This window comes from Tachysurus vachellii, chromosome 3 (genome assembly GCF_030014155.1).
Source record: "Tachysurus vachellii isolate PV-2020 chromosome 3, HZAU_Pvac_v1, whole genome shotgun sequence".
Lineage (NCBI taxonomy): Eukaryota > Metazoa > Chordata > Actinopteri > Siluriformes > Bagridae > Tachysurus > Tachysurus vachellii.
Genome location: NC_083462.1, coordinates 27,705,355 through 27,718,786, shown reverse-complemented (window position 1 = coordinate 27,718,786; position 13,432 = coordinate 27,705,355). Strand labels below are relative to the sequence as shown.

Here is a 13,432-nt window from a genome sequence, read left to right as displayed (position 1 = left end):
CATCAAATAAAAGGCTGAATAAACAGTAACACAAGCCGGTCTGAGAAACACACTGATCTCACTCTTAATACTTATAGCCACTTCAGCCACTTAGCAGGCTCATTTCCTGAATTTAAGCCTAATTCTGAACTAAATTAGACTGACTCTTTAAATTAGTCAGAAGTTCTGCTGAAACCTGAAATCTGAATCAGCATGTGGTTAATACATATTTTGACGTAAGTACTCAATAATGTGACTAACATTACATTAGCAAGGCAAGCTCGTTCATCTAACTACGCAGGTGCTTATAGGTTCTGTATTTACCAGCTGTGTTTCTTATGACCATACTGTATAAAAGAGTTTTCTCGTTGCTGCCAACAATAAAGAGTAATGAAACCAACCCTGTACTGTAATGACACAGTGACTGCAGTGTCACTGGATTCTAGGAAATAATGTACCTCAGGGTTTCCTCAATTGGCTTTCTAAAGGGTTTCTGCTCAGAATCTGTACGGTTTTATAATGAATCTTAGAGTTCCTCGAAATTCAGATGTATTTAAATTATTCTTTAAAATTACTTATTAGTATTCTTACTCCTTGGGACATATCTTGTTCATTATAATTGTAGAGTTGTGTTCTTTAATGTGTTTTATACCACTGCAATGTGTCATTTTTTATTCTGTGTTTATTACACAAGGAATCAAACTATGTTATTGGAAAATAAGCAACAATAACAACGATAACACCACATCAACGATAACACCTCCAAGCTTTTTATTTTTCCTTCTACAACAGTAATTTTCTAACAGTATTTAAAAATATATTTAATCTTTATTCTATTACTCAACAAGTCAGATCATACATTTCCTTCATTTACAATTAACAATTCAAGTAATAATTTAGTTCAGGTTAGCACTTATAGCACTTACAGCATTCTTTCCTTCACATCAGCCTCTCTTTTTTCATCTCTTTTTAAGTTAATAAGTTTATAAAGAAATGCAGCTTGTCAAGAAGCTTCTAGAGAAACTGGAAAAAGCCTTCTGTCCTGAATAATTCCCTATAGCAGCTTTACTTCTGTGTTACAAAGCACCGACTCCGTCTCAAGATACAAAATAATTTTCTGCTCACATAATGTTAACAATTGCATGTTATGATAATCATTATCAAATGATTTGCAGTATAAAGCTTTTTTACAACTGTCTGTGACATAAAAATAAAATATATAATATATAAACCAAGTAGAAAAGGAAAATTATAAAAAATAGTGCTGTACAGTGGTATCATTTTCTATAACTGCAGCACTGACATCACATCATTTCTTTGCTAAAAGCTGACTCATGTAATTTAATGTCATTAATGATTGATTAAAATGAATGGGGGGGAAAACATACGGTGAAGGTTTGTTGAACATTTATGGAAGTAGACTCCAGTGTATATGTGACTCCACTATATAACAGCCAGAGGTGAGAGGTTTTGGTGCATGGAATGTCTTCATTGCAGTAAACATTTTTGTTTTATCAGTGACAAGCAAAAAAAATGTTGACGTTACTTTAAAAAATGCATTCATTGTCAAACTGCTGTGGGAGGAATTAATATATTATAAGACAGGGTGTGCTGCTACATGAAAATAGTCAATGATAGCGAATTATTTTCTTACCACAGCATTTAGCATCAAGAAATGTTTGATTCGCCTTTTTATTAGAATTTTATTAGATTTAAATTTGTTTTCTAATTGTGTTTATATATGTATTGCATATGTATAATACAATTGTTTATGTACTTGTTGTAAGTGTGCCTGCAACATAGTTATCAGTTGTGAGCAAAGTGTGTATACACTCGGTGAGCACTTTATTAGAAACACCTACGCATTCATGCAGTTACCTAATCAGCCAATCAATTGCCAGCAGCACAATGTACACAGTCATGCAGATGCAGATTAAAAGTTGCAAGCTATGGTAACTTTAAAAGATATTTTGCACGGTTGTTTGAGAATATGACAGGATAGTTTGAGCATTTCAGAAACTTCTGATCTCTGTGGTTTTTCACACACAACAGTCTCTAGAGTTTCCACATGTGAGTCATGTGAAAAGCAAAAACATCAAACAAGCGACCGGAGTCAAATGGCCAGATTGGCTCAAGCCTACAGAAAGGATAAAGGAAAATAAATAACCACTCTTTACAACTGTGGTGAATAGAAAAGCACCTCATTTTATTGAGTCTGTAACCATAATTAGCCAACAGATTACTTTTTGTGCTGACAGGAATGGAATCCTATGAGATGCCTTGTTACACACCACAGTTTTAAAAAGCAATTATTTATTAGTTCTTGTTGGCTTGAACCAATTTGGGCCATTTTCCTCTGAACTCTCTGAACTGATCAACAAGGCACTAACCGAACCAGAAAATTCTATTTAAACTTTAGAGACTGTTGTGTGTGAAAATCCCAGGAGATCAACCGATTCTGAAATACTCAAACCATTCCTTCTGGCACAACCATGCCATGCTTAAAGTCACAGAGATCACAATTTTTTCATTCTGATAGCTGATGTGAACATTCCCCAAAGCTGCTGGCATTTTCCTGCATGAATTTATAACTTCCCTGCTGCCAAATGACTGGCTGGTTAAGTAATTAAATGAACGAGTAGGAAAACAGGTATTCCTAATAAAGTGTCTGATAAGGATATATAGTATTATGTACTGTATGTATATATTTGTAATGTATAATACATACAAGTTTATTCTTTAAAAAAAAAGGGTTTTCAGAAGGGTTCTGTCGATAATAGAAGGGTCTGTTAACCAGTTCTTAGCATCCTAAAGGGGTTTTATTTGAAACTCTTTCTGATGGAGAAATCCTCTATAGAGCTATAGGATCCCTTTGCCAAGCTTTAATAGCATTACACTTAATATTCTTTACTAAGGAGATTCAAATGAAAAGTATCAGAAACAAGGATGTGTCGTCACAGACGTCTCCCTTAGCTTCAACATCTTTCAGATTTGTCACAAAGTTCTCCAAGTGGTTTTATTTGAAGGAAATCAGAAAGTTGCTGTCCCCATGGCAACTGGGCAGAGAGAGATATTTAGGAGCCAGTCGGATACTGCAGACAGGTGGCTATGACTCACTAAAAAGGGAGACACAGTTATCTTGTTCTGTTCCTTTTATTCTCCGTTAACTGTGAGGCTGATTACGGTTGGTCGGATGAGTGGTTACGGAATTTGACATTTACGATTTACTGCACTGTTTAGCACAAAGCAGATTCCAATCATTTCTTCTTTTTAAAAGTTTGTGCATGTTTTCACACTCCGCTCATTACTTTGCCCTCTTTAAGAGTGGAATCACAGGCGTAATGACTTCAGTGAGCTGTTACTGGTGGGTGCTTTCACAGGATACGGTATCAAATCCACGTTAGTTAATTGCTTTAGCTGACAAGTCTCATGCCAGCTCCAGCTCTAAAACCTCCCTCTGCACCCTAAGTTACTTGGGAAGGCTATCCATTTCAGTGGGCGTTTCCACCCAGGCGACTGGAAGCCTACTGATCTCTTATTGGGCAATAATTAGACACTCTGAGATGCCCCTAAAGAGAAGACTGAGGAATTTAAATTGTAAGTGGCCAGGTGAAATAAAATAGCATAAGTGTGGCTCAAGACATTGCAGGACTGCAGAGATTCACAGTGAATTTAGAACCACCACCTACTGAGATGGGGGAGGAGTGTGGCATTTCCCCTCCAGCACTGCAGAGAAAAGTGATAATTATGGCTCGACCAGTCACCGCTGACCTGGAGAATCAGTAAGTCGGTGCACAATGAAATTGGTCACTTTTAATTTAAACACAGTGGAACATGTACTGGACCGTTAACACCCCCTTTCTGTCCTCTCGAGATCAAACCCTGATCGCAGCTTAATGATACTGCAGATTCTCTCCATTTTATCATCTGTGAGAGTTCTTTTTTTTTAATACCATCAGTGTAAACAGGATAAGCAGAGCCACTGCAACAGAAGAGTGAGCTCTGCTTTTTAATTAATAGGATATAATCTGGGCATTTTGTTCTAGCTAAATAAACACTAAAATATTTGCACTAGTCTATGACACATAATACGTGCAACATCAATGGTTCAGATTCAATACAGAGAAAAAATGCTGAACTGAGTTGCTATTTTAAACCCTTCCATTCCTTCTGCTAAACTTAAACATAGCATTCCTTGACAACTCTGCAGAAATGGAAAACATTTATATGCACTAGGTATCAGGGTTAAATTTAGGTATAGCGCAGGAAAATGGTGCTTAGGTATCTTTGGTTTATGTGAACGGTAGGTTGAGCTGAGCTCTGCTACATTAATTGGATAAAAATGTAAATCACACCCTGGCACAATGATGATATATTTTCACAGTGCTTTATAGAGAAATGCTTTCACTTCAAAATTAGAAAATTGTTTCCTTCCCCAAAGGCATTTGTTGAATTCTGTGTACAGTACACCCAAAGTGCCCTTCAGAAATTTTGGCACCCTTTATTAAATTAAGCATAATGAATTTATAAAAAAATAACGCATCCACGTTGGGGGAGATTGAAGTTTCACATATTTTTCCTACAAAGCACTGGTTTAAAATTACTGTGACATTTCATCATTTGTTCCAGCCAGCCTGGGGAAAACTACAGTCTCTTTTTGTAAAGTTTAACAAGGTTGAAGACTCGTATAGAGAGATATTCCACTCCTCTTTGAATAATATTTTAAGCTTCTTTGTATTCTTAGGTATGTGCATGTGGACTTGTCTATTCAATTTAGACCACAGGTTTTTAATAGGATGCAGATCTGAGACCGAGATCATCGCAATACACTGATGTTGTCGCTTTCTTTAACAATTTCTGTGTTGATTCAAAAGCATGTTTATTTAAAAGCATCCCATCTGGCATGAACCTCCTGAAAGAAGCAACCAGGTTTAGGGCTTCAATATCCTTGTGTTAAGCAGATTTCAAGATGCAATCAATTTTAGGAAGAGCCTCAGAACAATCGGCTCCAAAATATCCATGATCCATATTTTACAGTGGGGTATTGGGTGCTTTTTCTTGTACACAGTCCCATGAAAAAACTTTTGTTATGATTGACAATATTGGTGTTGATAATAGTTATAACAAGTTAAATGACACCTAATAAAATGTGAGTGGAAATTTTGAATTATTGTGTGCAATAAAAATGTCTATAATATCACTGTTGAGATCTATAATAATACTTTAAAAGGGACCCACACAAACCTGAAAGCCATTATGAGGAGATGTGCAAATCAGGCAAATCCAATGCAACAGTGGTAAAGATTAGGAGGCACAGTAACATTAAACCTAGACCTGTACAGTAAGTTCAACTGAGTTGCACTGCATCATTGTGCATCTTTGATGATGGATTAATTGCATGAAAAACACCACCATCGACCATCAGCTTTCAGTGGATATATGACAGGTTACCATTGATCTTTCATACTGACATTTGAATGCCATGTCCTCCTAGTGACCCTTTAGAAGTGTAGTAATAAACTACACTCACCTGCAAGTACTGCTCTTCTGCATGACCTCAGCCCTGTGGTAGCCAGACAGCTTGCAGAATCCGTCATTACTATACACTATAGGCCATTCGACGATCTGAGCATTACCCAAGAGAAAACTGGTCTCTGCAAAAGAAAGAGGGAACTCAACTAAAACAATGTACAATAGAGATTCACAGTAGTGGGACTGGTACTGTTTGATAATGAGCACCTTCTCAGAAGCATTATGTGGAGACAGAAATGAGAAAAGAAAAGAGTGCACAGCAAGCATTGGCATTTAAATATGAATATTACAGTCCAATAAAAGAAATATTAACAAAAGCTTCTTTAATGAAGTTGTTAAGGTCTGCTGTTATTTCCTAAGAGCTCAAAAGTCCATTGCAAATTTTCACACACCAGAGCAAAAGAAAACTGTTCACAAACACACACATGTACACATAGAAACAGACACACTCATAAATATATATATATGTATATATATTTTATATATATATATATATATATATATATATATATATATATATATATATATATATATATATACACACATACATATATACTGTATACACATTACGCATTACGCATTAGCCCTCCATTCCATGCTCATAACCTCAATGTGTTGCCATAATTTTAACTCTTTGATGAAATAATCTTCATCAATTCTAATTAATTAATGCTCTAAGTAGCCAAATGAAAACATTAATTGCAATTTTGGCATCACAACAAAAGAAGCCAGAGGCAACTGTTACAGTGACTGAAATAATACAATAGCAGTGGAAAGAAAAGTGGACTGGTGTATAAGTGCTTCCAGTAAAGCTGAGCTCAGCCCAAATGTGCATCCTTCTGAAACACAGTATAAAAATAGACAAACAACGAGGACATTGTGGCAGAAGAGACGAATCAGTGGACATTTTGCAACAGAAACATCAAAGAGAATAAATATTCTTGATTCAACTTGGCCATGAGCCTCAGTCAACCTGCTGAGCCAGGAAGAAAAGGCGGAGGAAGAATGGGAGTGAGAGTGATAGAGTAAGATATGTAAACAATGAGAAATACAGAGAGGTAGAAGTGGCAAGAAAAAGCAGAGCCCCTGTCAGCCATTAGTGGAGGTGGCTGCTTTTCTTAGTGGTTGAATAAATTCTTTTTCTCTCCATTCTCCACTTTCCTCATCTGTACAAGCCTGGCTGAGCAAGGGAAAGTAAAGCGATGGATGCATGTGTGGGCTCATTACAGGGGTCTCCACAAGCAGGGCTCAAGTGTCATAGACCAATCGTCTGGGAGCACTCCTTAAGGGCCTGGATGATACAAATCCTGCTTATAAATGCAACCTCTGTGATATGAAAACTGTGTCACTGGTGATATACAGATATCCATCTGAAGTACCAGACCATGCTTGCTAATGGAGTCACGTCCAGGCTTGAATCAACAGTGCACAGCAAAGGGACAGTCCAGCAGAACAGAGGTGCATTGTAGAAGAAGCATGTAGGAAGGGTGAACATCTCAACACTAATGATGTTTAAGTATTTTTTAAAGTTCTGATGATATCCTGAGAGCACAATAAAAAAATAATAAAGTAGCCACATGGCTTTAACTATTGTGGAGAGCTACATACAGAACCACAGTGTATAGAAGCCAGGTTCAGAATTCCCCAAGCCTCAAGTAAAACTAAGCTAACGTTTTCCCCAATTGTTCTCCTTAATTCTCACCTTCAAATTACATTATCATATGATAGCTACCAACCTGGGAGGGTGAAGGTTATGGATGCTTCCTTAGCCACATGTGAAGCCAGACGAATGTATGCTTTGCATACTTTGTCACAGGGCGGCATGTCATTCTCTGAGAAAAACATTATCAGCTTCCTTCCATATGCAAGATGTCAAAGATGCCCAAAATGTCCTAGTGTTTCTGTGATTGAACCCACTCAGCAAGAACAGATACTTTTGTAGTCCTCTGTAGCATAATTGGGATTTGAGCTCACAGTCTACAGATGATAGGGTGAAGACTTTTATCCCAAGTGGTGAAACATCATTTTTAACCATTTTTAACCAACAAATTTTATTTAAATCAAGATATTACAGTGTTTTACTTAGGCCACCATTAACCCACCCACTGGACAAATTGGTATATTGAGGTAATACTGCAACGATATTGCAGCGTTTTAGTCAAAATTTGCTTTTGGGATCATGCTAGTGCCACATCCTTTAAAAATCAACTGTCTAAGATCAATTTGAATAGTTGTAGAACTCATTAATTTATTCGTACTTAAAGAAGTCATTAGCATTTTACAAGCTTCTAAGTTATTAGTTTAGCACATGCTGAAATTGCGATAACGTAATAAACAGTGCCTCATTCTCAAGCCATGGTGAAACAAAAAAGATTGAAAAAAATTGCTGAAAACTGACAGAACAGATGAATTTCACAAGCCACAGCTGTGCGTTGTCTGTGTATGTTGCTCAGCTCAGTCGACACCTGTATCTTTACTGAATTTTCTTAATCTGTCTTAGTTTCTCAAGACATCACTGTCTCCTCATTCCAGCTGATGCCTACATAAAACAAACCATTAACATATGTGCTAATTACGAGTCTGGTCCCAGGTGAAGCTCAAGGAGCTTATTCTGCGCATGCAGGTAGTGCTTTCTGCCTCCAGATGGGACGCTGGCAAAAGCTTATTGTTTGTATTGCGAATGTGAGCCATATTGAGAGAGATGAAAGATGGATTCTGCCTTTATGTGGGAGGCCAACAGGCAGCTCTCCATCGCTGATAGTTTACTAAAAAAATAAACTATAAGCTTCCTCACACATACAGTATACATGTACTTTTGCCAAGCAATTGCCACATATTTTAAGTAAATATTCTATAAATGTCTATATGGGAGAGGAAGTCATGGAGTCTGTTCATTGGTTTTTGGACATGCATACCTTTAAAAACATAACATGAACTTTAAGCCTCAGATAACTAAGCACTCCTGAAGTATTCTAATTGTCACCTATGCTTTCCTTATTTCTTTCCTCTTCAATTGAACCTTTCCATGTGTCAGCATTTTAAGAGGAGAAATGTCTTCTGGCATGTACAGAAGGTAACATGCCATCTTTAATCCAATGGCAATAGCTTAGAACATTGCCAAGAACTTAGCAGACTGCAATGGGATAGGTTATTGAATCATCTCTATACATTTAGTCTTCAAACAATCCCAAAGGAATTATCAGCTAGGCCTAAAAAGTAAATGTTTCCTGAGGTTTAATATCATGTCTAAAATCACTTAAAAAAAACATAAAAACATAAAGACTTAAAATCAAATAAAAAAAACAATCATGCTGATAATATTCATGCAAATTTTTTATTCACTGTACATTCTGAATGAAAAAATCCATTTTATATACATAGCGGATGCAAAGCGGCAGAGGAGAGTGAGACATAAAAAATACACCTATCATTTTTTTAACAGTGTCAGTATACTTTATGAATGTGATTTTTCTTTTTTTTCATCTGCTTAAGTAAGGAACTGTAGACTGTACTGTATGTAAGCAAAGTGAGAGTGTAGACAACATAGCACAAGGGTTATAAGATGTTAATAAATGTATCTGAAACATCCAGAAAGCCAGACATCCTCAGCAATCAGGAGCAAACAGGAAGTGACAAATCCTTGTTAAAGATTTCCACTTGTCCAGTTCACTCTCTGCCTCCCTTGCTTTTAGTTTCCTTCATTATTTTTAGTTTGGCTATTTACAGCAGGCCTCTTTTGCTTAATCAATAATGTGTCTCTGCGACTCCAAGACTCTTTTAGTCTTTTTGATGAATACCTTTACTCCGTTTTTCTTTTCTTGGCTTTTGATTCTTTGCACACTCTTGTAAGGCTTTCAGTTTTCTTTATTTATTTTTAACCCTCCCTCCACATACCCTACGCTAACAGAGTCACTCATCCTTCTCTTCAATTTCAATGTCTCCGTCTTCATTCATGTGTGTGCAACACACTGTGCCTTCCAAAAGAGCATGCTATGGAGTGCCCGGGAGGCCATATAACTGAGAACTGAGGGGAAAAGCGAAGGATGCAATTCCAAAGATAAGGAGACAATGACAGCCAACTAAAAAGACAAAGATTAAATTAAATCAGAAAATAAAAGAAATTGAACAGCCAGACATCTATAAATGTTCAACTCCAGTTCATTACTGACTCTCTAGCAGTCATTGTCCCATCTTGGGGGTTATTTAATTTATCTAGGGAAAGAGAATCCCTGGTGACACACATCGATCAAAACAGAAGATGCTCTCACCTCTGAGACTCTCATTATATTACCAGGCACCATCATTACTCTCATTAAATACATGCATGGACTCAAAAGTACTGGATCTCCTCTCGCCTGGCTAAGAAAAGGTTATGTAAAGGCAAAATTGCCTCAAGCTAACGTTTGTTTTGTTACAGCTATATGTCTTTGGTCCCAAAATGTACCAAAGCACCTGATCCTGTGGCCTTTCCAAAGGAATAATACTCATTATAATGATAATATAATATAGGACTCATTTCTACAAAAGGGTAAAGGAGACAACAAAGACGTAATAAGCACTTGGAAGCCACAACTATGCTACACTGAGTACTGAACTGCCAACAAATAGAGTAAACAACAAGCAAATATTTCAGAAAAAAAAAACGATGACAACATTTATTCAACAATTTTTTAATTTTCAACAAAGTTCAGTGTAAGGATGAGATTTGATTTTGAGAGTTATTATACCAGTTAAGCCTAAAATACAATAGTTGTATACAAACTCCAAATATACTAATAAAAAAACTTAGTCAGAACAACAAATAAATCTCTCTTGGATTTACATGCCCTGTAAGTAAACCCGCTTTTTAAAATTATTATTTTAAATAACTTTGCACGGTAATTTGTTCTTGTTAGCCGCACATCAACTTTTACATTATACAGCTTGACTGCTACAGATTTTCATCCATATGTATTGTGTTTGTACTCTTTGTTACTTAGTACATTTTTCTTTGTACATTTTTATTTTTGATCAGAGATACTATACTTGATGTGTCCGTATGTACAGTTGTGTGTGTGTGTTTAATATTATGCTCTGTGATCTTGTAATTCCAAGCTTATCAAGCTTATCCCTCAGGAAGCATGTACAGAATGTGCATGATTATGTTTTGCGGCCTTAAAGTTCCAAGCTTCCCATAATGTCCTCACTACAATGTGTGTGTGTGTGTGTGTGTGTGTGTGTGTGTGTGTTTGTGTGTGTGTGCATTCATCATTATTTTCTGTTCTTATAATTCCTCGCTTCCTATAATGCTCTCACTACAGGAAGAGAGAGAGAGAGACAGACAGACAGACTGACAGACAGACTGATAGACAGACAGACAGACAGACAGACAGACAGACAGACAGACAGACAGACAGACGGGGGAGTGTGTGTGTGTCCGTTCATAATTATGTAATGTGGTCTTATAACTCAGTACTGTGTGTGCGTGTGTATGTGTGTGTATGTGTGTGTGTGTGTGTGTGTGTGTGTGTGTGTGTGTGTGTGTGTGTGTGTGTGTGTGTGTGTGCGTGTGTGTGTGTGCCCTTAATACTATGCATACATGAATACACGTGATGTTCTTGATTTTGTTCTGTGCCCTTTCAAGATTCTCTTGATGCCTCCACTACAGGAAGAGCATATGTGTGTGTAAGAAAAGGAAAGGGACAAATAAAAAAAAAAACATCTTCTGTAAAGGCAACCATGTGTGACATCTGCTGGTATACGGCTCTAAATGCCGATGTCCCAACAATCTCACAAACTAAAGCGCAGAAAGCGTTCAGGTCCATGATAAACAGCACCGCATCACTGAGTCCTCATAAACGACACATATGTTTACACTATAATAACTAATACATACAACACTGCATACTGCCTACAAACTGCATACACGTCCCCAGTTTAACACACAACACGGCTTATGTAGGGCTTCATCCCAAAGTGTTGCAATAAAAAAATATTTATTCTATAAACTTTTAAATGTCTTCCTATTTCTATATATATATTACTAAATATATGATCTTGGGAAGTAATTTTGGATTTCTCTCTGACTGCCACACTAAATCCCACAAGTGTTAACATGGATATTGTTTAATAGTCCTTCCTTTAGTAAGTAATCTTATCCTAACAAAGTCTACAGTTTGTTATATTTCTCTGTTCAACCGCGTTGCTCCGCAAAAAGCCACTGAAAAGTTCGGACTGGCTGAGAAAAGCTTTGCGCCGCTGCTCTTCTCTGCAGAAAGCAGATCTCAGAGCGCCTCTATCAGACATTTCTCCCTTCCTCAATGTGCAAGCGGCTCTTCAGAAGTGTCTAGAAGCTTGAGGTTTAGTCGTAGAAACGCTTCGCCTTCTCAGCAGGGCTTGCAGAGTTACTCTATAGTGAAGAGGCTTTTACAGAGCGGCTCCACTGCAGCGCCACAGCCACAGCAATGAGCCGCAGTCACACTGTAACTCTGCATCACTCACTGGATCACAGAGCACTTCAAAACATTTACAGATCACATTTTAATCAGAGCTCGGCAGTGTATATTACTTATGGATGCTGAAAATGGAAAGGGTGCTTTTCATCTCTACTGAACAAGAGAACAGTCAGCAATGTCAATAATTCACACATCCCTGAAAAAAAACTAATTGTTTCATCACTATTATTATTATTATTATTATTATTATTATTATTACTATTATTATTACTATTTTGTTGTTGTTATTATTTTGTTTTGTTTGTTTGTTTTTTGCAAATATTATCATAAAGAAAATTATAATACTATTATTACTACTACTACTAATAATAATTCTTATTACTAAAAGTATTATTAGTAGTAGAAGTAGTAGGCTTGTTTCTGCGTGTATTATTTCTTCTATTTATCTGTATAGAGGTTGCATTTTCTTGATAGTAAAAATGTTCAATATCACTAGAAAAAAAAAAAGAAACATTAAAAATGGTTAAAAAGAGAAACACGAAAAGACCTCTAAATTAAATAACCATTAATAAGCTGCTCTAAATTTTCAGTTTGATATTCTAATCAAAACCATAAGTCTGGTTCCACAACAGAAGAAAAAAATCAAGATAACACACTGTGGTCTGTTAGAAGAAAAGTGAAATATCTGTAAAGTCGCACTTTTTTTCCACTTAATGACTGCCATCCTGCAAACGTCACTATTCTGATATCGGTGTCAAAAAATGCAAATTAAAAAGTAAGTTCCAAAAATCGAATGATCTGAGTTTAATTCCTTTACCAATAGATCATATGATTGCACAGTAACTGGCTTTGGAAACGTATCAACACGTTAAAATGTAAAATGTGATGCTTTAAGTCTAATCACCCCATGAAGCAGCTCACACTCGGGTAGAAGTGAGCGATGCCCTGTGAGGACCCCATGCAGTCTGGCGTGTCTTATCAGGTCCCTGCGAACTAAAGCAAGAAATAATGCGCTTACCGCTTGAGCGTCGGACGATGTTTTCCAAAAAAGTGTTCTGCGGCGCCACCAGTCCTCTCCTTCCCCCGTGCATTCTGCGCTCAAGCTACGAGATCCTTCAAGCTCGCACACTCTGCTGAAGCTGATCGCGGAAATAAAACGGACCGGCCGGGGATGTGTCGGCGGGATGGAGAAGACCATGGTAACGCTGCGCCCTGCCTGGCTTACACGAGCTCGTGTGTAGCGCGGACACTCTGCCAGACTCGGTGAGCTCCGCGCTCCCCCGCGAGAACGCGCGTGCGCACTGAGAACGAGAGCTGAACGCAGACTGGCACAGGAATCTCCGGCGCGGTGCGCGGTGCCATGGCGACGGAGCGCGCGGGACACATATTCTATAACACGTGCGGAAAACACAGCTGGAATGACACATCTGTGGCAGAGGAATGTGTCGGCCCTGCCGTTAGCGGTATAGAGTATGGAGCAGAGTTCT

General features: G+C 37.5%; 1 protein-coding gene across 1 annotated transcript in view; it reads right to left on the bottom strand.

The window, feature by feature from the left end:
• Positions 1 to 13,147, bottom strand: part of kcnh5a (potassium voltage-gated channel, subfamily H (eag-related), member 5a) — a 67,916-nt gene extending 54,769 nt beyond the window's left edge. Inside the window, exons 1-2 of the mRNA XM_060865026.1 lie at positions 12,964 to 13,147; positions 5,510 to 5,633 (exon numbers count right to left, since the gene is read on the bottom strand). Of these exons, the coding sequence (XP_060721009.1) occupies positions 5,510 to 5,633; positions 12,964 to 13,036 (197 nt within the window). The 5' untranslated portion in view covers positions 13,037 to 13,147. The remainder of the gene's footprint in view (positions 1 to 5,509; positions 5,634 to 12,963) is intronic.
• Between the last annotated feature and the right edge of the window lie 285 nt (positions 13,148 to 13,432).